Below are 27353 nucleotides of genomic sequence, written 5' to 3' on the forward strand. Positions count from 1 at the left end.
GTTTTATATAAACTTGTTTCCCGAATGTTGTTGGTTTTTAAGTCTATAGCTTTTACTATAAATTTTATATTTCCCTTTCGATGGGTACATAGATCACCCAAAACTGTTTTTTAGCATTATTTGCACATTTAAATTAAATGTCTGTTAAATTCCTAGTTGTGAAAGTACAACTCTAATCAATGCATTTTAAACTGTAACGACGGTTAAAAGTGTTTACAGTTTAAAAGTATTGAGAAAACCATAGCAATGTTGCAATTTAAATGGTTGTCGTTAAAGCATAATGGGTACTTCGATGTGCTTTCATTGCAATTATCTGTTTTTAAACTCCTTCAAAGAATAAATTAGCGACGTAATAAAAGTATCTATAACTACATAATGCTATTTGTGCCGCACTTCCCATGTTTTCCAGCAAAATTGTGAGCTCGTGTGCATTGCAATGCGTTGCCATTTCGGATTACAAGTGGGTTGATATTTTTAATCTTTGTTTTGTATTTACATACTTATCATACACTAGTATAGTGATACCAAGTTAGCAATTTTATAGCTAGATCAACCTATATTTTATTTGGAGTTGCTAGAACATTTGTAAAATTGCTATTAGCTAGAAATCCAGTCATTTCGATTTCAATTCTGCTAGTTTTGCTATTTTTAAAATATCGATTATTGAATTCGTTAGTTTCATTCATTTTGCCGAAGGAATTTTTAGACAAAGGAATAATTTGTTTGGCTTGAGGTCATAGACTAATGAAAAATGCTGGTGTTAATGTTTTTCATTACTTTTTATTGAAATATTGCTGTTCTCGGATATTTCGATACACCAGGTCAACTAACAAAACTAAACACAAAGGAATAATGTTAAGAAACAAAATGCCGTTTTCTAGCTTCGTAGCACTGTATCCAAAACTTACTACCAAAATATAGAGACTAATAATTTGTATAGCAACGCCAACAATTAACAATTAAGATCTGCTTGTATTATATACCATTATTCATTTTTTAATTTATTCTGGATAATTTTTAGAAAGTTTAGTATTTTTGCTATAATTTTTGTACTATTTTTCAAAGACGTTCATTTTAAAGATAATGCAAATTCATTTTTCCAGTAGGGATATTTTTGGCCACACAGATGTCGCTCACAATTGAATGAACCAGGTTTATTTCGTTCCAATATATACAATTGAGTGAAATATTAAAGAAGGGTTGTATTCTTGATTTTCGACAACTAGTTGAACAAAATATGTAGGAAATATGTCCGTGCAACCTGGTTGTATAGCATTGTTGAAACGTAACGCATATTTTTTCAAGTTGTATTGACCTTTTCGTAACGTATATCACAATGATACATAAATAAATTTTAATGAATGTGAAAATAAAACTAAATTTGTATATAATTAAAAAAAACTTTTAAATGTATATTTATTTCAAATAAATTCTACAGGTGTACGACTTTGAATAGGAAACTATATTTTTATGTAGAGTGGTTGGTATGTTCACTTGTCACATAATGTATGCTTGTTTAACTAAATTACTTGCTGTTTCAGATATAGTGAAAACAGGGAAATCAATCACACAAAGAAATTTGTTAGTAGGGACAGCAGAAAAGTCTGCTAAAACAGCAGAAAAGTCTGCTAAAAAAGGGACAGCAGTCACTGTTTGCTGGAATAGCAAACATTTCCTGCTATTTTTTAAGCTCGATTACACTAAAACATGTTTTAGTTTGGCTGAAACGAATAAAAATGTGAACGTAGGAGCTACCCTAATATAATTAAAACAATATTTTAAGAATATCTATAGTATTTGACCAAAAATTTTAATATTTATTGAATTGAGGCATAACAGCAAACAAAATGTTTGTTGATCGTATTTATGAGCTCGTAAGTATATTAAAGTGAAAACTATACCAAAAACTACTATTGTTTCATAAATATGCCTTGGGGCATATTTATTAAACATATGGCATGTATAATACAAAAGAACATTTTCAATTTATTAAGGCAATACAATAAACCAAATAATAGTGAGCCGCCACTAAAATAAATCTTATATCTAAACAGTAGATTAGAATAATACATAATGCAAAGAACACTTGTTTCGAAACATTTTATCCATGTTTGGTAATACTTCAAAAAAATGTAAAGCTACTGGGACTTTGACATTAATTTTATACCTCTATGGAAAAGGCTACAAATATTTAAGAAAATGTTCAAACGTTATTTGTTTGCTATTTTGGCAAATATTTACTGCTTTCCATTTTTCAATACACTTTTTGCTGTTTTAGCAGACTTTTCTGCCGTGTCTACTAACACATTTCTTTGGGTGTCTTATATTAATCAAAATTGAATTATTATTGTAAATACATAACACCGAAATTATTAAAACTTGTGATTATTTATGTGCAATGTAACAACGAAAAGGCTTTAGTCATATAATATAGTTTAATTTGCCTTATGGTTTTGTATAACGTAACAAATATATTAACTAAATTACAAAATGGGTTAATTTGGAGACAAATAGCAAGAATTAAATTCATTGTTACGATATAAAAAATCTTATTTGCCTTTTTATTTATAACCCTTAAATTTCTCTTTATATTAAAGGTGAGTACTAAGTCGAGTTAAAACCAAAAATAAATCGGTTTGTTTTTAATTTTTATTGTATGGGAATAATTAAAATCACAAAATGTTAAAAAAAATGCTGCTTAGCTTTCTTACTATCGGAGTTAAATTTATGATTTTACCCCATTGGAGTATGCCTTCTTCCCGAGAAACTCGGGAATACCAACCCCAAGGGCTACAACAACAACAGCTAAAATAGCAAACAAATCGCTGAATTAGCAAACTTGTTTGCTAAAAATTTTTGACAAACATCGCTGCTGAAATAGCAAACTGCGTTAGTTGAAATAGCTAACGTTTTTACTGCTATAACAACTACAAATGTTTGTTGCACCAGCAGCAAAAATTGTTGTTTTTACGATATGTTGAAATGAAACCCGTACATCATTTAATACAATAACTTCTACTTTTATTAAATGTGTGAAATAAATTGAATTTCATCAAAGTATTGGAAGTTAAGTAGAAGTGTTGTACAGTATTTATTTTCCCTTAGTTTTCTTCTTTGGCCTTATACACGCTGATAAAATATAACAATCTGTAATGAAAAAAGTAAAAAAAAAAAACAATTAGTAACTACACTATTTTATACTAAATTTTATAGTTGATTAGAAGTTGCATTTTATGTATTTTCATCTAGCGAATTCGAAAATAGAGGTTAACAATTTTTTTAATGAAAGTTTTTGAGATATCCTTCTATTTTTCTCATTAAAAAACTATTTTTAGATCTAAAAATTTACAATTATATCGAACAAATGTGGATCTGTAATAAGTTAAGTTGTTCAAAATATATATTAAAAAAGGACACTTTTACTTCTAACTTTATCACTATTCTTCTAATTTTATTCTTACGTCAAAGTATCACCTTTTCGAGCATAAAGAGAAACCGGACGTTATTTCAATGGTTGGCACTTTTCCACCGGCACAGAATCACTGTAAAACATGATGAAAATCGGCTCAATTTTTATCGTTATATTAGAACCACTTTCTTATCACATATCCAATGATTTAGGCGGTCATTTCTAGCTTGAGATATGATTCTCGCGTATATTAAAAAACTAAAAACATAAGTATATCTCAAAATGTGTTCCATATAAAAAATTAACCTCTATATTCCGGCCGTATTTATTTGACATTATTTGGCTAAAATAGCAAGGTTGTTGTGTTATTCTGGTTTTAATACTCACATTTAAGATGATATATCCGGGTACAGTTTATATTAGCTATAGCGGCTGCCGGTTATTTCAGGCCTACTTTGACTTGCAGTCCATTACGGTACAGCAGTGTGGAACTTTTTTCCTGTCACTGAGGGCTACCCGATTCCATGCAGGAAACTCAAAGGTATGAAAAGCGGGCTTGAACCATTGTAAGACGATTGCTCCCATATATCAATGTATGATAGACATTTTCCTATCTAAAAATTATTAAAAGAATTTATTAAAAACAAAAGGACTTTAAAAATGGTACAATATTATACAATACAATACTTACCAAAGACCATTAATAAAGAAGACGTTAGATGAGCTTGCTCTTCCTCTTTTTCTTGAAAAAAACCAGAGATTAATATCATACATATTCCATGAGATATTGCAACTTTTTTTCGGTTTCTCTTTTCATTTTGCATTCGTAACAAAATCTAATTAGCTTTTTTTTAGCAATCTTTTTAACTTTTAAAAGAAAAACACTTCGTGAAACATTTTATTAATAATTTAGTGCGACCGACCCCGAAATTTGCGTGAACTTTTGTGAAAAAAGATAAATAAAAAATTGTCTTCATCAAACCACTAAGTTCGGGACGCTTTTCCAACAAGTATGATATTAATCTCCGTTTTCTATTACTAACACAATCAAAGCCCATTTCATGTCTTCTTTATTAATGTTCTTTGCTAAGAATTATGGGTGCGAAAAGGAGATGGTTGATACTTTTTCAAATTCTAATATAAAGTGAAAAAGAGACACATAGAGTAATGCTGGATTCGAACATGCTCAAAAGAAATGAACTTTTGTATGAACAGTGTTGTCGTAGTATAATTTATAAAAACGTAAATATAAAAAATCACACATCAGAAAAATGAGGTAAAGGTTTCGTTTAACTTTTTATTTATAATCAAGGTCAGTTGAAATCTTAGGTCATATCAATCAAATACATCAAAAGATTTTCATATATAATACAATGAATCAAATTATATTTTAGTTTTTCAAATCTGGAGATTTTTATTCACATTATATGACTTTTTCTTCACAAGCCGCTGGTTGTTTACTAATATACCTAAGAAGTACATGATAAGAATAAAAACAGATAAAAGAATGCAGAATTATAAATGATTTCCTACATTGCCAGTCTTATCACAATGGACTGAATAGTCTAAGTGATACATCGAGCTGCCACCTAACCTAACCTACATTGCCAGCCTTTGCCTTTCAAAGCAAATTTTATCTTACAAAATCATTATCATACTGCAGTTTATTAAAACTCCAATATGTAACAGGAAGTGATAATTTGTAGTAAATTTTGCGTTCCTTGACTATTCTTAATATTCATTTAGCTTATTGGTTAGCAGTTTGTGCTAATAATTTTGTTTTGTCATTTGCAGAAATCAATTCTACAAAATTTCTTAAAATTGCTATCTCGAATTACAAATATGTTTGCCCAATTTTGTAAAGAAATTCCTAAAACGGCAACACTGCCATTGAGTGTAAGATCAGAAATGAACTTTTCCAATGAGTGAAAGATTGGACCAATATGCAAGGACGACATCTATTGGGTATTGTCAAAATGTAAATGCGACATCTTGTTATATACATCTTTAGGGCTGTTTTCTTTTTGCACTGGATATAACTTTTGTATGGCAATCGTTGCACTGGTGTTCTATCCAGTGCAACTATCAGTGCAAGTCGCACCAGAGTCACCATTATATGCGAATTTTGTAGTTGTCAAAATATGAATTGGCAACTAACTAAAATACTGGGGAGGAACACATCTCAAGTGAATGTCACATACTGAAAAGAAGAAGAAACAAAAGCAAATGTAAATAAACAAAACAGAAGTATTTGTTAAAATTTTGTTTCACTGCAACAAAAACAGGAATATGTATCGAATTATGTAGAAATATCTAGTGGCCCAACTTTAAATGTAGCGTCTCTAACAACTTCCAATAAAGGAACTCTCACGGAAGTGACGATTTCATTTGGACATTTCGTCAAAGGCCTTCTCTGTATTTCGTGAGACACAATAATTATGGAGTTCGAAAAAATTTAACCGCGCCTTAAATTTTTACAAAAACACCTTAAATGGCATGAGAATCAGTGAAATGTGTTTTATTTTCCTACAAATCAAAGTTTAAATTGCATGGCTCGGGTGGTGGAAGTTTAGTACGAAGGTCCAAAGAAAAGTCTTAATCCAAGAAATAAAAACAGTTCCTTCAATAATGGTGGGGGTAATATTATGGTCTGGGGGTCGTTTTTTGGACATGTTATGGCTCCGATTTATAGAGTATAGAGGGCACTATGCTTTTGGAAATCTTCAAAAACAGTTTGTCCCATGTAATATTACCATAACAATCACGGGAAATACCGTCTACATGGATTATTCAGTGCGATCATGATCTCCAGCACTCGTATAGTGTGCTAAAACAACTTATTTCTAATGAAAAAGTGTGTGTACTTGTACTCTATGTTTCGAATTCAGGCCAATGTCGTTCCTATGTTTAATAAAAAAATAATGTATTATACCCTTCACTGTGGACCAAATTCATTGATACCATCTCAGGTTTGTTGCGAGATATATAAAGGTTGATATTCCCATATGCATGAATTTGAATCTGCACCGATTTAGACAAAATTGTATACACTTCAACAAAATCTATGTACTTAATATTTGAATCTAACTTTATGGGACGAAACATAATTTTAGTCAAAAAAAAAAAAAAATAATAATAATAAGAAAATCTGAAGTCTGGCGGGGCAGACTACAATATACACAACTTTGTATTTAGATCCACATTTTGATAAAATCTCAATCCTTCAATTTTGTTGAGTGCTTTGTATAAAGGTTTATGTTGCTATTTACCTCACTCGATTTGGACAATGTATATTGTAATACTTCTATAAAGAGTGCGACGCAGGGTATACATTTTTAGGCAATTTCGCAAAATTGAATTTATAATCGGTCGAAAGATTTATATTAGAGGTTTTTTAAGAATCAGTGACCATCAGCACGAAATAACATTATATGAAAATTTACTATAGAAATACATTTTCAATAAATATGCTAAATTTTCTAAAGAAATAAAATTTTGACAGATTTTTCTATAGAAAAACAAGTAAGGAAAGTCTATAGTCGGACAGGGCCGACTGTATTATACCCTGCACCACTTTGTGATCTACATTTTCGACACCATCTGAATTCCTTCAAATTTTTTGAGTGGTATATATAAAGATTTATGTTCCCATATACATGCATTTAAATCTGAACCGACAATATATTTAAGACCAAAATTCTATTGACTTAAAATTTATGTCGGCTAATGCCCTGGGGTGGAACACAATGTTAGTAAAAAACATGTAAGTAAAGTCTAAAGTCGGGCTGGGCCGACTATATTATACCCTTCACCACTATGTATACCAACATTTGTGTTACCACCTTAACTACTTCAAATTTGCTGGGAGCTATGCAAAGGTTTGCATTTCCAGATACAAATACTTATAATGAAGAGAATATTTGTACAAAAACACTAGAATTAAAATCGGCTATCACCATGGGATGAAACACAATGTTATTAAAAAATATGGGAAATATGAAGCGAGAGAAATTTTAATGCAAGTGTACAAAAGGACATTTATGATTTATCAGGCGATACATATGTATACCAAATATAGGAAAATTTTAGTAATATTTGCAATTTTTGCTACTCACCAGTGGCGATTTTAAAAGGATATTGGTAGATCTCGCCAAGATATGTGGTCAAGTGTGGGTTGTAACATATTAATTGGTCAAGTCGAGCGACTTGGAGCCTTATTTAAAAATCAACTGTTCTGTGGAAATTCTGGCACTACAGGATATGACTAAGATATGAGGAAATCATCACAGAGTTTTGTCTAAAGTGTGGGAATTTTGGTCATATTTGTAATAACTGGAAACACGAATATATGGGGGTTTTATCTAAATCTGAACCAAATCAGATCAAACTTTACACACATAAATATCTAAAATATTAAAGATTTTAACCAAATTTAACACACATAACGACACCTAAATCTGAATCGATTTCAATCAAATTTACCAAGCATTGCTAGAATGTTAATTCTACTCTCTGTGCAAAACTTCACGAAAATCGGTAGTAAACTTTGGCCTCTGTTGTCATATGAGTCTAAATCGGACGAAAGATATATATGGGTGCTATATCTAAATATGAACCGATTTCAATCAAATTTTGCACTCGTGACTATATGGCCAAGCGTTATGTTTGAGCAAAATTTCAACCAAATCAGGGTAAAACTCAGGCTGAATCCATATAAGTGCATATCGGACGAAAGATATATATGGAAGCTATATCTAAATCTGAACCGATTTCAATAAAATTTGGCACATTTGACTATACTACCAATTGTACTCCTAGTGCAAAATTTCTACCAAATTTGGGTTAAAATCTGGCTTCTAGGGCCGTATAAGTGGACGAAAGATATATATGGGAGCTATATCTAAATCTGAACCGATTTCTTCCAAAATCAATAGGGTTCTATTCTGACCCAAAACACATACTTGTGCCAAATTCGAAGTCGATTGGGCTTAAATTGCGACCTAGACTTTGATTACAAAAATGTGTTCACGGACAGACGGACATGGCTATATCGACTCAGGAGCCCACCCTAAGCATTTTTGCCAAAGACACCATGTGTCTATCTCGTCTCCTTCTGGGTGTTGCAAACATATGCACTAACTTATAATACCCTGTTCAACAGTGTGGCGCAGGGTATAAAAATTTTATAAATTGTTGTTCATTAGGCCGTGAAGTACAAAAATATAACAGCAGACATCTAATGCTGTTTTTAGCAGACTTTTTCTATGAGTATACTGGAAGTCGAGTCTGAATTTGGAAAATAAAGTTGTTAACTCGTTTTAAAGGATTTTAATAGCATATGGAGAACAAAAGCTGAAAAAATGAAAACTTAAAATTCGCTTCCTAGAAAGAAGTACACAAAACCGAAATTTAAAAAAAAAATGTGTCTTAAAAATATCCTTACTAGTATTCTCCGCTTCTTTGGCTCGGATTTAAAAAAAAAGGAAAAAAAGGAAAGGGAAAAAGTAAATTTTTAAAGTAAAGACAAAATCTTTGTAACAGGACATGCCTTTTTTTGAGTGTATACTGCTTAATTTTCATAAATAAGGAAATTCGGTTCATCTCCCAAACCTATACCAATGATACCCTTGCTTATGTTTACTAATTCGCATGGGGTGGTTTAGGGTATGATATAGTCGGACCCGCCCAATACCGATATGGACCAATTTTTGTATGGTTGTTAGAAACCACATACTAACACCACGTACCAAATTTCAACCGGATCGGATGAATTTTGCCCCTCCAAGAGTCTCCGAAGGTCAAATCTGGGGATCGGTTTATATGGGGGCTATACGTAAAGTAATGCGATATGGCCCTTTTCCAATAAGATACGACCTATATCAATAACAACTTCTTGTGCCAAGTTTCAAGTCGATAGCTTGTTTCGAACGGAAGTTGGCGTGATTTCAACAGACGGACCGACCATCATCGGGTCGTATTTTTTCCAAAATGAGGCCGGTCAGGCAGTTACTGTGAATGGTGTTCGCTATCGTAAGATGATAACGAACTTTGTATGGCCCGAATTTGCCCCACAGCCAACGAAACAATGGCTCTTTTGCGCAACAAATTTAATGTCCGTGTTATCTCACGTAATGGCAATGTCAATTGACCGCCAAGATCATGTGATTTGACACCGTTGGACTTTTTGAAAGAAAAGGTGTACGTCGATAAGCCAGCAACAATTCAATAGCTAAAGGACGAGATAATTCGGCATATTAACGGCATAGAACCTCAATTATGCCCCAGCGTCATCGAAAATTTGGACCATCGGATGGAGGTGTGCCACCGAGGTCGCGGCGTCTATTTGGCCTATAGTTTGTTCCATACATAATTGAGTAATACGAATATATCATAATAAAATAAAATTACAATAATGTCCTAAATAGTTTGTGTTTTATTCAAAATCAACATCGGCCCTTGAAAATTTAACCACCCTATTCTTTATTGGGTTTTAGAGCAATTTTTCGATCTGTTACAAACGGAATGACAAACTTAAAAAAACCACCATCTTATGGTGGAGGGTATAAAAATAGCATTTGGAATAGTATATAATAATAAAATTGCCTTCTTCATCATTATTTAGAAAATATTCACCAAGACAGTATGATTTTGGTTTGGATTTTTCGGTAAAATTTAAAATTTTCATGAATTTTTTAGATATTTACGCTTCATTTGTGTATAATTTTTCTATTCTTTAGTTAACCCTCTAATGCCCAATCCCGCCTTTAGGCGGGCTTCAATAAATAAGGAAGCTTTTAGTAAAACACACCTTAACACAATAAAAATGGGTAAAATATAAAGAAAACAGTTGGAACTGTTCAAGAGGCTTTGCAGCATATACTGAATTTTACCTATAAAATTTTCTTGTTTAGTTTTCTTGCTTTTGTGTCGTTAACATTAAATATTTATTCAGATGGCCAAAAAATTGGGGCATTAGAGGGTTAATTATACAAACATAATCCAAAAATGAATAAAGTTAAGTTAATTTGCTGAAGAAATAATAATACCGATAACTAAAATAAACCTAATTTTTTTAATGGTTACATTTTCTTAATACATTTTAAAATAATAAAAACTTTTGTCTTACACTTTTCGACATTTTTTATTTTCACGGCGAAAGCTTAGGGAAACCTTAAAAATAAAAAATGTAAAAACAAGTGTAATGAAACTTAGTTTTTATTGATGGAACCATGAACGCCTAAATGTTTTTTAACATATTTAAAAATTTTGAAAGAAAATCTTCACTCCAGCGCCTCTAAAATGGGATTTCGTGATAAAGACTCCTTGTTCCAACAAGCAAACACCTCAAACACACGGCCTGGGATGTGAAAATATGGCTCCTTCACAACACTAAATATCTCAAAACGCAACCACAAAGCCCAGGTAGCAACCCCATTGAAAACTAGGATCTCATTTGGAACCGTGGATCGGACAAAACCAAATTTCATCTTGGACAGCCCTTAAAAAAAGTGTTACAAGAAGAATGGGGCAAAATCTCTCAAGAAACGTGTCGATGCCAAGACGACTGGAATCCATTTGCGCTAACAAAGGGTACTATTCCAAATACTAAGTGGACCAAAATAATGTCTCATACAATGTGATTACTGATACGACGAATACTTTTGTGAGCTTTTTTTTGTAGTTTTTTGATTTAATGATTAAAAATAATACAATAAAATTAATTTCACGATTTTTGTTTACGTTTTGCTGTTATGTATATCCATGGAAACATTTTAATAAAACTTTTTCATATAAATGTTAAGCGGTTTGCGATTTCAAGATATAAAAAAGAATATTTTTGTGAGTCACTGTATATGTTTGTCTAAAACAGCAAGAAATCCCTTTCTCAACTAAATATACAAATAAACTTGCGATATTTGTTTGTGGCTGGTGGTGGTGATGTTTTTCTCTGCCTACAATTATTGGTATTTCGTTCCAAAGAAAAACTTATAAACCAAGGTGGCTATTAAACCCAAGACAAAAGGCATCAGCCATGACTTCATTACGATTCCTCGTTCTTTTGCTCAGTATTCCATGTGGGTTCGGATTTTTCTGGAACATTTGTACGCTCTTCAGCAACTAGTTAACCGATTTTGTATTGTTGCATCATTTCACGGGCATATGAACTGTGACCAACTTCTTCGAAATTTTCTGTAGCATCTTTACCAGCTTGTTCGATCAAGATTTCTTCACCACCAGGATGCTCATTGAGAAAAGGGGTCACGTCATACACGTTGTTGTGGATTATGAACCAATTCTTTTCTTTTGTAATATTTTTGGCAACTTCGGCGTGGGTAAATTATTTTACATTTTGCGATGACATGGTGTTTAATTAAATAATTTGTGGTATTAAGTTGAATTATATTTCCTGTATATTCTCTCCCTCTTGTGATGGCTGGCCGAAGTCTGTAATTCTACGTTAACTAGGCTTTTGTGATTTTGATGCAATTGGCATATCCATTTCTATACCACACATGCTTGTGGTATTAGCCACTTGTAAATCCACCACTTGAGCAAATTCCCATATTTCCACGCGTTTGGTTGATAAACATGACGCACTGAATCTGTTTCCACGCACGTAGCTGTTGCCAGCAGTCATTTGTTTTTGAAAGGCAAGCAGCAAATCCTTTAAAATTAATAATCACTCTTTCGTTTTTGGTACACTTATTTCTATAAATTGATTATTAAATGTATACCCCCTATTTTTATTTGTAAACAATAACTTTGATTTTGACATTTGACGACCAAGTGTTGCCAATCAAAATCGAAAATTGAACTGGTTAGACATTTTGCGTTTTCTTTTTGCACTGGTTATCAGTGCAATAAGAAAACAGACCTTTTGTTATTTTTTGCATCGCAATAGTTGGCAACGATGCTTGTATGCATTGTTCCCTACAGCTGTGTGAATGACCTACAAAAAAAAGAAGAAGCACCGGCAACAAACTGCTGTCAAAAATCTAACGCGTGTGCAATTCGGGATTCGTGGCCTTATTTGCTAAGGAAAAAAGGGTTTAATTTTGAAAAGAAACTTCATCAATTAAATATAACATGCCAACAATAGGTGTTAAACGTGATCTTTTGTTCGAAGCATTGGACAAGAAATACAGTGAGTGGAGAGTGAATACAGCAAAAGGTAAAAGAAAACAAGATTAAATTTTGTTCTCTCCTTTAATCTTCTTCCAGCTGATGATGAATTCCAACAATTGTGTTTTGCTTTCGGTCTGGAGTTGGATGAAGTTACCACAGAGAAACAAATGCTAACACGTGAACAAGGTGATGATGCTGCTGGAGCTGCCGATGCATCAGAGGAAGTCATTTATAGAATTGACATACCAGCAAATCGTTATGACTTGTTGTGTATGGAGGGGTTAGTTACCGGACTGCTTGTGTTCCAGGGCAAGTAAGTAAAAACAATACGGTTACCTGTTAAGTGATCGTAGCTTAACGTTTTCATGGGATAAATTGTGCTCGTCTCTGACTCCGGATAATGTGATTAAATCCCATTAGTATTGTGGAGGAAGGTTCAAAAACTTCACCGATAAAAATAATCTTCTTTGCTATATCTATTTCTGAGCCCAAAAAGGGCACATATTTTGCATAGATCCTTTTTTTGGATCCCAAAAAACACTTAAATTCAATGATTCTGGTAAATCTTATGAAAATTAAAAGCTGGAGAAATCGTTAAACTTTTTGACAAAACCAGAGTAAACCAACCTAACAAATCGGAAGATAGGTATATATATGGATGCTACATCACAAAAGCGTCCGTTATGACAGACCCATTATCGAATAGTTTCATTTTTGTTTTCCAAATATTTCGGCAAAATTCTTTCTAATTTTATGAAATTCATGAATAATTTGTATGAAGTCCATCGGCAATGTTTAAATTTCTTCCAATATTCGTTACAGGATTAAGCCACCCAAATTTAAAATGATTCAACCCAAAGATGGCAAACGTCAAGTGATGAAAATTTTACCAGAAACTGCTCAGATACGTCCATTTGCCGTTGCTGCTGTTCTACGCAATATCACCTTCGATAAAGCCGCCTATGATTCCTTCATTGATTTACAGGATAAACTACATCAGAATATTTGTCGTAAAAGAACCCTAGTAGCAATTGGTACACATGATTTGGATACCATAAAAGGGCCATTCTCTTACGAAGCTAGAGCTCCGGAAAATATTAATTTTGTACCATTAAATCAAACGAAATCAATGAATGGCAAAGAGTTAATGGAATTCTATACCACACATGCTCAACTCAAACAATATTTACCCATTATTCGAGATTCTCCAGTGTATCCTGTAATCTATGATGCCAATGGTGTCGTTTTATCTCTACCACCCATCATTAATGGAGATCATTCGAAAATTTCGGTGAATACCAAAAATGTATTCATCGAATGTACCGCAACCGATTTAACCAAAGCTAAAGTTGTATTGGATACAATAGTTTGTATGTTTTCTTCGCACTGCAAGGATAAATTCACAGTAGAACCTTGTGATGTAATACAACCTGATGGCACTACGGTCACTTATCCCGAATTGGCTGTACGCGAAGAAATCATTTCTGCCAAAAAGGCTAATACAGCCATAGGTATCTCGGAATCACCCGAGAAAATTTGCGATATGTTGACACGTATGTATTTGGAAGCTGATCTTAAGGATTCCGGCGATGCCATAAGTGTCAAAATTCCACCAACACGTCACGATGTTATACATGCTTGTGATGTCTACGAAGATGTTGCCATTGCTTATGGCTATAATAACATTAGAAAATCACTGCCATCATTCATGCATATTGCCAAGCAGTATCCATTGAATAAACTCACCGAACAGTTAAGGGAGCAAGTAGCTCAGGCTGGTTTTACCGAAGCTCTAACCTTTACATTGTGTTCCCGTGATGATGTAGCTCGCAAATTGAATAAGAATATTGAAGATATGCCTGCAGTGCATATAGCCAATCCCAAGACATTGGAGTTTCAAGTTGTTCGAACTACCTTATTGCCTGGACTATTGAAAACCTTGGTGGCTAATCGCAAAATGCCTTTGCCTTTGAAACTTTTCGAAATAAGTGATGTTGTTGTCGCCGATAATGAGACGGAGGTTGGTGCCCGTAACGAGAGAAGAATATGTGCTGTAAATTGTAATAAGACAGCTGGTTTTGAAGTTGTCCATGGTCTTTTGGATCGTGTTATGCAATTGTTGGAAGTTCCATGGAAATCGGCAAATAACACTGGTAATTTCTACTATCTACAAGCAACAGAAGGTAAGAATATTGAATAGCAAAGATCATATGTAGTTTTTATCTAATTCGATTTTAATATATCCTTCTTCAGATCCTTCATATTTCCCAGGGCGCTGTGCCCGCATTATGCTAAACAATGTAGCCATCGGTAAAATTGGTGTACTACATCCTACGGTTTTACAAGCCTTCGAATTGACAACACCTTGTTCTGCCGTCGAATTCAATATTGAACCATTTGTTTAAAAAGCCAATGAATAGAATAAAATTATTCTTGGAGGGTGTGCGAAAAGCATTTTGTTATATAACTGGTAACTTTAGGACAGATCATAATTTATATCACTTTTTTATTCTATTTATGTTTAATATCGTTTGCTTATTTAGAAAATAAAGCGATATTCTCTAAAGATCTGAAACATAAAATAAAGCTTTCATTAAAACAGATTTTTTTGATTAATCTGTCTTTCCCTTTTAAAAAAATCATAGATTTCATGGACAATTTGAATTATTTTTTTTTAATTGGTTCGATGACAAAATTTAATAGACTATGGTCTCAAACCTCAATATTTTCACTGGGACAATGAATTATTTGTTGAAGTTTTAATTATTAATGTATAATTATTTTACATTTAAGGTGGGTATTAAGTTAGAGTTTATCCGCTACAATCGAAAACAAATCAGTAAAAACAGTATAAAAATATACTTCTTTGGTGCCAATTTTATTAAAAATTGATGGGGAATACCCCAAACCACCTTTTCACAAATTTTATAATCCTTATAATGGATTATTAGAGAAAAGTAATCGTGAAAAATGGCGATTTTAGCGCGATAATGCCAACTTAATACTGGCCTTAAAGGTGGGTATTAAGACAAAATAATTTTCTTGCAATTATACATATAAGGGTTTATACTCCCGATTATAACTATAGTTAGATTTGAGTCAACTTTTAATGTATGATTGAATAGTAACAGGTTGGCTGATAAGTCCCCGGTATAAAAAAGAAAAACACATTTTTTTGTCAAAATTCGTTTTTATTATTCAAGAGCGATACAACGATTATAACGACCTTCCAATTTTTTGATACCATTTTGGTTTTTCCCTTCTCAAGATAATCAAGCCGACTGTCGATTGGACTCAGGAGTGTAGTGATGGAGCCATGTTTCATCCATTGTCACATATCGACGGAAAAACTCTGGTATATTACGAGTTAACAGCTGCAAACACCGATCAGAATCATCAACACGTTGTTATTTTTGGTCAAATGTGAGCTCGCGCGGCACCCATTTTGCACAGAGCTTCCACATATCCAAATATTGATGAATGATATGACCAACACGTTCCTTTGATATCTTTAGGCCTCTGCTATCTCGATCAACTTCATTTTACGGTCATTCAAAATCATTTTGTGGATTTTTTTGATGTTTTCGTCGGCAACCACCTCTTTCGGGCGTCAACTGCGTTCACAGTCCTCCGTGCTCATTTCACCACGCTTGAATTTTCCATACCAATAAATTATTGTTGATTTCTCTGGGGCAGAGTCTGGAAACTCATTACCAAGCCAAGTTTTTGCTTCCACCGTATTTTTTCTCTTCAGAAAACAGTATTTTATCAAAACACGAAATTCATTTTTTTCCATTTTTTTTTACAATATCAAAAGTTGCTTCAAAAAAGACGCTCTATCTCGCAAACTAATTGACTTACAAACGTCAAATTTTGACACGAATCATTTGAAGGTTGGTAGTATATAAAAATAATATGCATTTAATACTAGCGACGCCATCTGTGTGTCAGACCGGGGACTTATCAGCCAACCTTTTATGTTTAGATAGAAGCTTATTATTTCCGAAAAAATTATATTTTTAATTGGAAATATTTTTTATTTATTAAAATATTAATTGGGTAATTAATATTTTAAATAAAAACTTTAAGACTTTCAACCATTTTCTTAATTTACTCTTTTTTTAATTTGATTGAACGTTAATTGAATCAATTAATTTTTTAATTCAACTTCTTAATTGGAAATATTTTGATATGTTTTTTTGTGAAGATATTACTCGTCATGTGTGGTGAGTGCCCATTAATTACAAAAATGTAACAACAGACACCGGCAACCACCATGGTGAAATGGTTAGCATGCCTGCCTTGCATACACAGGGTCGTGGGTTCAAACCCAGTTTCGACCAAACACCTAAAAGTTTTTCAGCGGTGGATTATCCCACCTCAGTAACTCTGGTTACATTTCTGAGTGTTTCAAAGCTTCTCTAAGTGGTTCCACTGCAATGTGGAACGCCGTTCGGACTACGCTATAAAAAGGAGGCCCCTTGTCATTGAGCTTAACATAGAATCGGGCAACACTCAGTGATAAGAGAGAAGTTCACCACTGTGGTATAACAATGGACTGAATAGTCTAAGTATCGAGCTGCCACTATACCTAACCTAACACAGACACCGGCCGCCGTTTTTTGCAGAGTTTTTCGTTTCAGTGTACCGAATACATTTTCCTCTCAAATGGATAAGTGAACTTAAGTTCGGAGGTAATGGAAGAATACGTCGAGAAAATAACATATGTGAAAAACGCACATATGTTACTTTTAACATATGTGAAAAACGCAAGAAGTAACAAGAGAAGTTCACCAATGTGGTATCACAATGGACTGAATAGTCTAAGTGAGCCTGATACATCGGGCTGCCACCTAACCTAACCTAACAATGATGTTTTATCCATCGATCCTGATTTCCCTTAATCCGCAATTACAATTTCCTCTAATCAACTTACCTTCATGTCCCTTAATTTGATATTTACCATTATATGTCAAACATGAATTTGCCCATGAACAAGAATTAACAAATTTCTAGTTTGTTAAACAAAATTGTAATTATTGTAAGGGCCTTAGTTCCTTTCACACTTTAGTACTTTACACTTTAGCAGTTTACAAAAAGAATATTATTTTTAATCGAATTGGAATTGTAATGTAAATGCCGCAATCCATTTTACCTAGATTTTAACTACAAACAATATCACTCGGTGTCTGCTGATATAGAGCCTTTTGCGCAGTGATGCCAATTTGGTGCTTTTAGCACTAATTTTAATGCTTTTTGATTTCCAAAATGCACCAAATTCCCTTTTTATGCGCTTTACAGATTATCAGTTATTCCGGACGGAATGTCGGTGTTTGTAAAGAATCTTACAATGTGTCGGATCGATACGACTTGTCGGCGATGACTAAATAATCGGTAAATGTGTTATCGATCCCATAAACATGCAGCAGTATCGATTATGCCTTCGGACTTAACTTATAATGTGCACAATATATGGGATATGTTCGACACGAGCACTGTCGTCCGGAATAACTGATAATCTGTAAAGCGCATTAGTGAATTAAAAAAAAAAATACCAACTTGGTGTTTTCTGGCATTTTCATTTAGTGCTTTTGGTGTTTTTTTTTCAATTTGAACAGTATTGAGTTTCATTGGCGACGTCTTTTTATACATAAATTCTTATTAGACTGTCAAAAGCTTTAGAAAGTCCACTATATTGCCAAATATAGAATATGATTGTTATGAAGCTGACATTAATCCTTTTTTAATCAATATTGTTATTTAGGGTATTTTTTTGAAAAATCTTGCGACGAGTGCAAAATTTCTGAACTTGATAAAGATGCCACTAAAAACATTTGTATTCAATCCACGAAAGCTCTCATAATTGAAATACGAAATAGACCCCCTTCAAATATTAAAATACTAGAGAATATTTCAATTTTAATGTCGACAAATTGATTTTCTCCTGTATGAAATTTATTATTGCTCAAAATGAATTGAACGAAGTTAAAATAAGCATTAAAAAATATAAAGCTGTACACTTGGATAGAGGTTCATAATTTCATTTAATTCAAAATGCTCAAATCAATACCCATTTCTAATGTTCTATAAAAAATCTTTGAAGTAATCCATTCTAATCAAAGACAATAAAGAGAAGAAGATGGGAGATTGCTGAGAACATCAAACCATTTACGGTGCTAGTATGGACTTTCGTTTATCGAACCAAACGCGTATACGACAAGTATTGACATAGCATTAAAATGCAAAGAAATTAAGTGCAGGAAATAAGTTTCCATAAACGGAAAAAATGTAATTTTTTTGTTGTTGCCTAAAATTTAAGAAAACTCAGTTTTTCATTTAAAAAATAAAAATAAAAAACAAATAAAAAAAATTACAAACATGTATGGAACTAGCGCCGTCAATGCAACATTTGGTGTGACGTAGGCCAATTTCCCCATCTTCTTATCTCTATTGTTTTTGATTCTAATCCAGAAATGAAAGTTTGTTTTTGTTCTTTTTTTAGCAATGTATTACTAAAAAAACCAAAAACTGTATGCAGTAGTTTTGTGGTGGGAATTGTTTTGTTGGAATTTATGAAATATTTTTGGTGCTTTTTGGCCTTCATTGTTTTGGCGCTGTAATTGTTGCAAAGATGTTGCCGAGTATCTGTTGAAGATGTTTGTTTATTGGTTATTTTGTTTGCAATATTCTCGAACGCGAAAACATCGAAGAAGGAATATATATAAAATGATTAAACTTGTGATACACAGACAAAGTTCAACAAAAAGTTTGCAAAGTGGCATTTAAAAACATTTAAGGATAATAGAAGGCAGAAATATACAAAAACATATGTTTGGCTATTTATATTACTTTGGGTAAAAATTTTCGGGTTTGTTTGTTCGATAGACCAATAAACTTTCATGTCTGTTCTTAATCTCACCGCACTGTACACCACACAGCACACATTCTTCACACCTCTCAAAAAGTTAGTTTTTCTGACACACACGTGAGAACCTTTTGAAATTTCTTATCGAAAAAATGTAAACAGCTGATTTTTTCTGCAATATATTTTATTTGAAGACAGGAACCATAAAATAAACCTATTTTATAGGAAAAATACAGTAGAATGTGGAAAAAAGAAAAAAAAAAACAACCCCTAGAAATATACACCAGTCAGAAGAATTTTTCGTATTTTAGCTAGTTTTATAAAATTTTATTTCGTGGCATATTGAACTTAAGGTTTCAAAATCTGTTAATAATCTTAAGTGCAGGAAATAAGTTTCCATAAACGGAAAAAATGTAATTTTTTTGTTGTTGCCTAAAATTTAAGAAAACTCAGTTTTTCATTTAAAAAATAAAAATAAAAAACAAATAAAAAAAATTACAAACATGTATGGAACTAGCGCCGTCAATGCAACATTTGGTGTGACGTAGGCCAATTTTCCCATCTTCTTATCTCTATTGTTTTTGATTCTAATCCAGAAATGAAAGTTTGTTTTTGTTCTTTTTTTAGCAATGTATTACTAAAAAAACCAAAAACTGTATGCAGTAGTTTTGTGGTGGGAATTGTTTTGTTGGAATTTATGAAATATTTTTGGTGCTTTTTGGCCTTCATTGTTTTGGCGCTGTAATTGTTGCAAAGATGTTGCCGAGTATCTGTTGAAGATGTTTGTTTATTGGTTATTTTGTTTGCAATATTCTCGAACGCGAAAACATCGAAGAAGGAATATATATAAAATGATTAAACTTGTGATACACAGACAAAGTTCAACAAAAAGTTTGCAAAGTGGCATTTAAAAACATTTAAGGATAATAGAAGGCAGAAATATACAAAAACATATGTTTGGCTATTTATATTACTTTGGGTAAAAATTTTCGGGTTTGTTTGTTCGATAGACCAATAAACTTTCATGTCTGTTCTTAATCTCACCGCACTGTACACCACACAGCACACATTCTTCACACCTCTCAAAAAGTTAGTTTTTCTGACACACACGTGAGAACCTTTTGAAATTTCTTATCGAAAAAATGTAAACAGCTGATTTTTTCTGCAATATATTTTATTTGAAGACAGGAACCATAAAATAAACCTATTTTATAGGAAAAATACAGTAGAATGTGGAAAAAAGAAAAAAAAAACAACCCCTAGAAATATACACCAGTCAGAAGAATTTTTCGTATTTTAGCTAGTTTTATAAAATTTTATTTCGTGGCATATTGAACTTAAGGTTTCAAAATCTGTTAATAATCTTCAAACCAGACCAATTCATGTGGGACCAGTTCAAGAGTCAAAAACACAATTTCCTTGAATTTCTAGAATGTTTTGGTCGGAATTGGATTCTTTATTACGCTTCCACACGAACACTTAAGGCAAAAATTATCTACCAACATTTGTAGAAAATCTTACCAAAAACAACCAAAAAAATATTATTTCGCACAAATTTGTTTCTAAAAATTTTATTTCTATAGAAAATTTTGTCAAAATTTTTATCTTGTGGAAAATTTGTCAAATTTTTTTCTATAGAAAATTTTGTCAAACTTTTTTCCTATAGAAATTTTTGTCAAAATTTTATTTCTATGGAAAATATAATCAAAGTTTTATTTCCACAGAAAATTTTGTCAAGGTTTCATTTCTATAAAACATTTTGTCAACATTTTATTTTTATAGAAAATGTTGTAAACGTTTTATTTCTATAGAAAATTTAGCCCAAATTTTATTTCTACAGAAAATTTTGTCAACATTTTATTTCTATAGAAAATTTAGCCCAAATTTTATTTCTATAGAAAATTTTGTGAAAATTTTATTTCTATAGAAAATTTTAAGGGTGTGAAGTTAAAGTTGTTTTCTAAAGTGAAATTGTGAAAATTTTATTTCTATAGAAAATTTTGTGAAAATTTTATTTCTATAGAAAATTTTGTGAAAATTTTATTTCTATAGAAAATTTTGTGAAAATTTTATTTCTATAGAAAATTTTGTCAAAATTTTAGTTCTACAGAAAATTTTGATAAAATTTAATTTCTACAGAAAATTTTGACAAAATTTTATTTCTATAAAAAATTTAGCCCAAATTTTATTTCTACAGAAAATTTTGACAAAATTTTATTTCTATAGAAAATTGTGTCAACATTTTATTTCTATAGAAAATTTTGTCAACATTTTATTTCTATAGAAAATTTTGTCAAAATTTTATGTCTATAGAAAATTTTGTCAAAATTTAATTTCTATAGAAAATGTTGTCAAAATTTTATGTCTATAGAAAATTTTGTCAAAATTTTGTGTCTATATAAAATTTTGTCAAAATTTTATTTCTATAGAACATTTTGTCAGAATTTTATTTTTATAGAATAAATTCTATAGAAAATTTATGAACTACCATGAATTCTACCAAACAGTAAAAACTAAAATTTTTGTAGAATGACGATAGGCTTTGTAAGCGGGTATATAATTGGCTAACAAAATTATATTTTCTTTAAAATTCAGTCTAAAGGAGCTCTGACAATAATATTCCAATCGAATTTTTGTTGAAATTTAGTGAAAAGTAGATTTTCGCTCAAAAAATATCTTTTTTGTACTTTCATAAAAATTGTATTTTCCATCCTTAGTCTGTGACTGTGTAAAGTGTAGTCCAGAACCCCTCTTAAGTGTGACACCTCACGAAAGCGATACATGTGTGTACCAGAACTGGCACGATTATTATGGGAATAAAGATAAAAATTTGCTACATCTTGCAAAGACCCTTGACATACTTTAAATATGACCATTAATAAAAACAACTTTGGATTTTCTTGTTCTCCGTATATCATTATTTAGCATTTTATGTTTTCTTTTATTTTCAGTTTATTTAATTCTAATGGTTTCTTTTCTTTGTTTTTTTTTTTTCTTTTTTCATCAATAATTATTTTATCATATATTTTATTTGGTTTGTTGTTGTTGTTGTTGCTTCTTAGTATGTATAGAGAAATTGCAGTTCAACTTGTCGTGTCGTATAGATTAAATGCAATTTCGAAAATTTTCGTTTTATTTTATTTATTTATTTATTTATTTATGTCATTGCGAATGCGGTTTTTTATTTTATATAAGAGATTTTCGTGTATTTCATAATAATAATGTTTGTTTTTTTTTGTTCCTACGCATTTTATGGATTTTGTTTTATTAATTTTAAAATAGAATACGGTGTTGTTATTTGCTGGGTTCATTTGTTCTTGTTATATGTATATATATAATCTCATTAATAATCATCAATAATAATTGTATTATTAATACAATAATATTTTCGGTTTCATATAGTAGTAGTAATAATAATAATAATTATATATTTCAGTGTTTGGTTTGTTGTTGTTGTTTTTTTATAATATTTAATAATAGTAATAATAAATAGTTTTATTTTATAATAATATGATTTTTATGCATATTTCATTTAAATATGGGGTTGCTTCCGTTCTATTATTTTTTTTTTAATATAGCATTTTGTTTTTAAATAATTTTAACTTGCATATGGTACACAAATCGCATATTATGGGAGTTTGTTTTTTTAATCATATATCTATATTGCAACGTCAATATAACTTTCGTTACTAGTCAAGGGTGTTTTTTGTTTTAGTTTCATTGAGGTCTTGTTACTTGCATGTATTGTTTTTATTTGTTTTTATTAGATAAGATCTTTTAAAGTAATAATAGTTTGCTGTTTGTTTTTATCTATTTGGAATAAATTTATATTATAAACTACATAGTTTATTATGTTGAATAAAAAAACGTGAATATTTAATATTATATTCGAATATAGAGACTAAATGAATGGCATATCTATTGGGTTTCCTTTTCCGTTTTACCTTTTTTAGTACATTTTAGTACTATAGATATAATAGTTTCATTTGATTTTTGTTTTTTGCTGTAATCCAACTATTTTACTTCGATTTCTGGGAAAGGATGTCTATAGAGCTCATTCTGCTTCCAGCATATGTCTATGCATATATTTTATTTATATAAAGTCAATACTTCTCAATTAGTTGTAGGTTTTAAGAATTTTTTAGTTTTGCTAATTTTTTTTTCCAAAAGTTTTGCTTGCAGCTTAAATAGGTTTTGCGTGTATTTTTTAATAATAAAAAACATGAAAAAATTTTTGTTTTTTTTTTAATAAAATGTATCAAACCAAAGGGGACATATAAAAGTGTTTACACTGGTTTTACTCCGGATTTTCATTTATAAACATTGCATGGTGGCATTGGCTTAAAATAATCCCACAATGTTGTACTGTAAAAAGAAAAAAAAAAAACAGGAAACAAAATAATTACAAAAGTAAATTAAAGGTTATTTTCACGTAGCTCCTTTAGGATTTAACTGTTAGTTAAGAGAAAATAAATTATATATACTGCTTTCCAGCAGTTAATTTCTTAACTGTTTGTGGCCAAAGGGTTTTATTTCGGAAAATCGGGCGATACAAATGTATATAAGGATGATATATCTAATAGCGATTTCGATTGGGGAAAAAGGTGCAACATTCTCAAAATTGATAGCAAAATATGAAGGGCACTGTGATAGATTTTGGATCCTGTATCTCTCACTATATTAGGAATTAACAATAACTTTGGAACGACGCTATCATTTGGTCGAAAATGCAATGAGGAAAAAAGTAGGGTAACACCAAGGCAACATGTTTTTTGCAAATCGAAAACGCCATAAATCGGAATGGATTTCGATGATTTTTTTTTTTCTAAGTATAGTTGGTAGTATAGAAGATTATATTCTGTTAACTTTGAGTAAGATCTCTCAATAAATAAAGGTATTATGGACAAATTTCGCAAAATCGGGGGATACATGATTTTAATAAACTTTATTGAATTGCATACTTGAAGGATACTATAAAAAACTAATTTTTGTCAAATTTCACGACGATAAGCCTAAATAAGCCCAATGTGATCACGGTTGTTGCCACTCGTGCCAAAAATAATTTACCAAAAATTTAAGAAAATTTTACCAAAAATCTACCAAATTTAAAAAATTTTATTTTGATCAAAATTTTATTTCTCTAGAATTTTTTTTTTTTAAATTTTTTTCTATAGAAAATTTTGTCAACATTTTATTTCTCTAGAAAATTTTGCTAATTTTTTTTTTCCAAAAAATTTTTTAAATTTTTTTTCTCTAGTAAATTTTGTCAAAATCTTATTTCTCTAGAAAGTTTTGTCAATATTTTATTTGTCTAGAAAATTTTGCCAAAATCTTATTTCTCTAGAAAATTTTGTCAATATTTTATTTCTCTAGAAAGTTTTGCCAAAATCTTATTTCTCTAGAAAGTTTTGTCAATATTTTATTTCTCTAGAACATATTGTCAAAATTTTATTTCTCTACAAAAATTTGCTAAAATTTATAGAAAAAAATTATTTCTATAGAAAATTTTGCCAAATTTTTTCATATCATATCAGAATTCTACCCACTGTGGCAACCGTGAATGTGACCCCATTTGTCGAAATCGGGCGATAGATATATATCTAAATTCGATTTGATTTTTTCCAAATTCAATGGTTGTTCGTCCTTGTGCCAGAAAATACCTTGTTTCAAATTTCATCACAATCGGTTTATAACTGCGACCGGAATCCTGCGAACAACAGATACATGGTCGGGCGGACGGACACCAAGGGTAGACTCAAGAGGTGATTCTGACTCGATTGGTATAAATATTTTTTGTGGTAGGCACAAAGCCATAAATTTAATTCAAAATACTCGGTCTAATTCAAAAGAAAACATTCGGTTAGGTATAGTGGCAGCCTGATATTGCAGGCTGAAATACTATTCAATCCATACCACGGTGGTGAACTACTCTTTTATCACTGAGTACTGTCCGATTGTATGTATAGTTCAAGGGACCTACTTTTTACAGAGAAGGAATATGATCACCTCCAACATGTTTCAAGAGCAAAATGTTATTTTTGGACGGTGAACATGTAACATGTTTGTCGCAACCATGTTATTTTCTCGAACATTATGTATCTGATTTAAGAAACCATTTATATGTTTGCCTGGAAAACAACATTTTTGCGACAAACATGTTCCATATTCACCGTTCAAAAATAACATTTTGCTCTCGAAACATATTTGGGGTGATCATATTCGTTCTCTGGGTGTATAGCCGATTCCGAACGGTATTCCACATTGCGATGAAACCATAAAGAGAAGCTTTGAAATAGTCAGAAATGTCACCAGCATTATAGAGAGGGGATAATCCAACGCTGAAAAACTTTTTGGTGTTCGGTCAAAACTTTTGTCAAATTTTTTCATATCATATCAGAATTCTACCCACTGTGGCAACCGTGAATGTGACCCCATTTGTCGAAATCGGGCGATGGATATATATCTAAATTCGATTTGATTTTTTCCAAATTCAATGGTTGTTCGTCCTTGTGCCAGAAAATACCTTGTTTCAAATTTCATCACAATTTCGACCGGAGTCCTGGGAACAACAGATACATGGTCGGGCGGACGGACACCAAGGGTAGACTCAAGAGGTGATTCTGACTCGATTGGTATAAATATTTTTGGTAGGCACAATGGTAATCTCCACCATAAATTTAATTCAAAATACTCCGTCTAATTCAAAAGAAAACGTTCGGTTAGGTATAGTGGCAGCCCGATATTGCAGGCTGAAATACTATTCAGTCCATACCACGGTGGTGAACTTCTCTTTTATCACTGAGTACTGTCCGATTGTATGTATAGTTCAAGGGACCTACTTTTTACAGAGAAGGAATATGATCACCTCAAACATGTTTCAAGAGCAAAATGTAATTTTTGTACGGTGAACATGTAACATGTTTGTCGCAACCATGTTATTTTCTCGAACATTATGTATCTGATTTCAGAAACCATTTATATGTTTGCCTGGAAAACAACATTTTTGCGACAAACATGTTCCATGTTCACCGTTCAAAAATAACATTTTGCTCTCGAAACATATTTGGGGTGATCATATTCCTTCTCTGGGTGTATAGCCGATTCCGAACGGCATTCCACATTGCGGTGAAACCATAAAGAGAAGCTTTGAAATAGTCAGAAATGTCACCAGCATTATAGAGAGGGGATAATCCAACGCTGAAAAACTTTTTGGTGTTCGGTCGAAACTACACTCAAAAAAAAGTGAACTCTCTATTTCACTAAAGCCAATTTAACTTTATTTTAGTTCATGAAAATATTATGTTTGGAGAAAGTTTTCTTTACTCTAATACTTTTGTGTACGTTAGTTAATTTAACTAAACCCGAGGAAAAAATATACTCAAATGAAGCATAAAAATTAACTAAATTCGTGTCTTCCAAAAAATAGTTCAGAATTTCTTTAAATTGGTAAATTTTACCAAAAATGCGTACATCATGAACTTCGTATGTCACTAAAGACATTCTTGCAATTTTTAACTCCAAGTTTTTCCTTCAAACTACAAAATTGTCTTTAACAAGTGAAAAAACTTAGTTATGTCTAATAAATTTTCGTGAATTTGTCGAAAAATATTTACTTATTTTTATGACATCAGCGTGATGCCAACGTTTTTAATACTGTTTAGTTAAAATTTTCTACAAATATTAAAAATTTTCTAAAATTAACCGAAAGTTTTCTCCCGGGTGGGTTCACTGTTTTTTCAGTGTAGGGCTAAACTCACAACCCTATGTATGGGGGCTTCCGTGGTAGGAAAATAGCAAAGGTTTACTATTTGCAGCAGGTTTGTCTGCTAAAAAAGGGAAAGTGATCTGGGTGTTAGTGACGAAATTCATTTTCGTATCGTCAATATGCTAAACGAATACGGCGGAAAATAAGGTAAGAGTACCCCATTATCTTTGTCCGATTTCGACTAAGCG

General features: G+C 31.6%; 1 protein-coding gene, 2 long non-coding RNA genes and 1 pseudogene across 4 annotated transcripts; 2 read left to right on the forward strand and 2 right to left on the reverse strand.

Annotated features, from left to right (window-relative positions):
- Nucleotides 1-1375: 1375 nt before the first annotated feature.
- LOC142219562 (uncharacterized) lies at nt 1376-1796 on the forward strand. Its single transcript, XR_012717632.1, has 2 exons — nt 1376-1484; nt 1542-1796. It is a non-coding gene; the product is annotated as an uncharacterized LOC142219562 (long non-coding RNA).
- Nucleotides 1797-2999: 1203 nt separating this feature from the next.
- Nucleotides 3000-17810, reverse strand: LOC142227958 (uncharacterized). 2 transcript variants are annotated; one of them, XR_012720035.1, is made up of 3 exons: nt 17499-17810; nt 3797-4023; nt 3000-3147 (listed from the first exon to the last, which is right to left on the reverse strand). It is a non-coding gene; the product is annotated as an uncharacterized LOC142227958 (long non-coding RNA). The 2 variants fall into 2 exon arrangements; XR_012720026.1 differs by lacking the exon at nt 17499-17810 and adding an exon at nt 4101-4431.
- Nucleotides 10607-12205, reverse strand: LOC142227853 (cytochrome b5-like; annotated as a pseudogene).
- On the forward strand, nt 12356-15138 carry beta-PheRS (phenylalanine--tRNA ligase beta subunit). Its single transcript, XM_075298127.1, has 4 exons — nt 12356-12554; nt 12632-12848; nt 13358-14718; nt 14789-15138. Exons 1-4 carry the CDS (start codon nt 12497-12499, stop codon nt 14938-14940), a joined length of 1788 nt encoding a protein of 595 aa, XP_075154242.1. The 5' UTR covers nt 12356-12496; the 3' UTR covers nt 14941-15138.
- Nucleotides 17811-27353: the final 9543 nt, after the last annotated feature.

The sequence above is a fragment of the Haematobia irritans genome, chromosome 1, assembly GCF_050003625.1.
Source record: "Haematobia irritans isolate KBUSLIRL chromosome 1, ASM5000362v1, whole genome shotgun sequence".
Taxonomy (NCBI): Eukaryota; Metazoa; Arthropoda; class Insecta; order Diptera; family Muscidae; genus Haematobia; species Haematobia irritans.

Excerpts from the sequence above, each read along its gene's own strand:
- beta-PheRS (XM_075298127.1), top strand. The coding sequence starts at position 12,497 with ATGCCAACAATAGGTGTTAAACGTGATCTTTTGTTCGAAGCATTGGAC. Across the intron at positions 12,849-13,357 it reads CTGCTTGTGTTCCAGGGCAA|GATTAAGCCACCCAAATTTA; the intron begins GTAAGTAAAAAC and ends TATTCGTTACAG. Across the intron at positions 14,719-14,788 it reads CTATCTACAAGCAACAGAAG|ATCCTTCATATTTCCCAGGG; the intron begins GTAAGAATATTG and ends ATCCTTCTTCAG.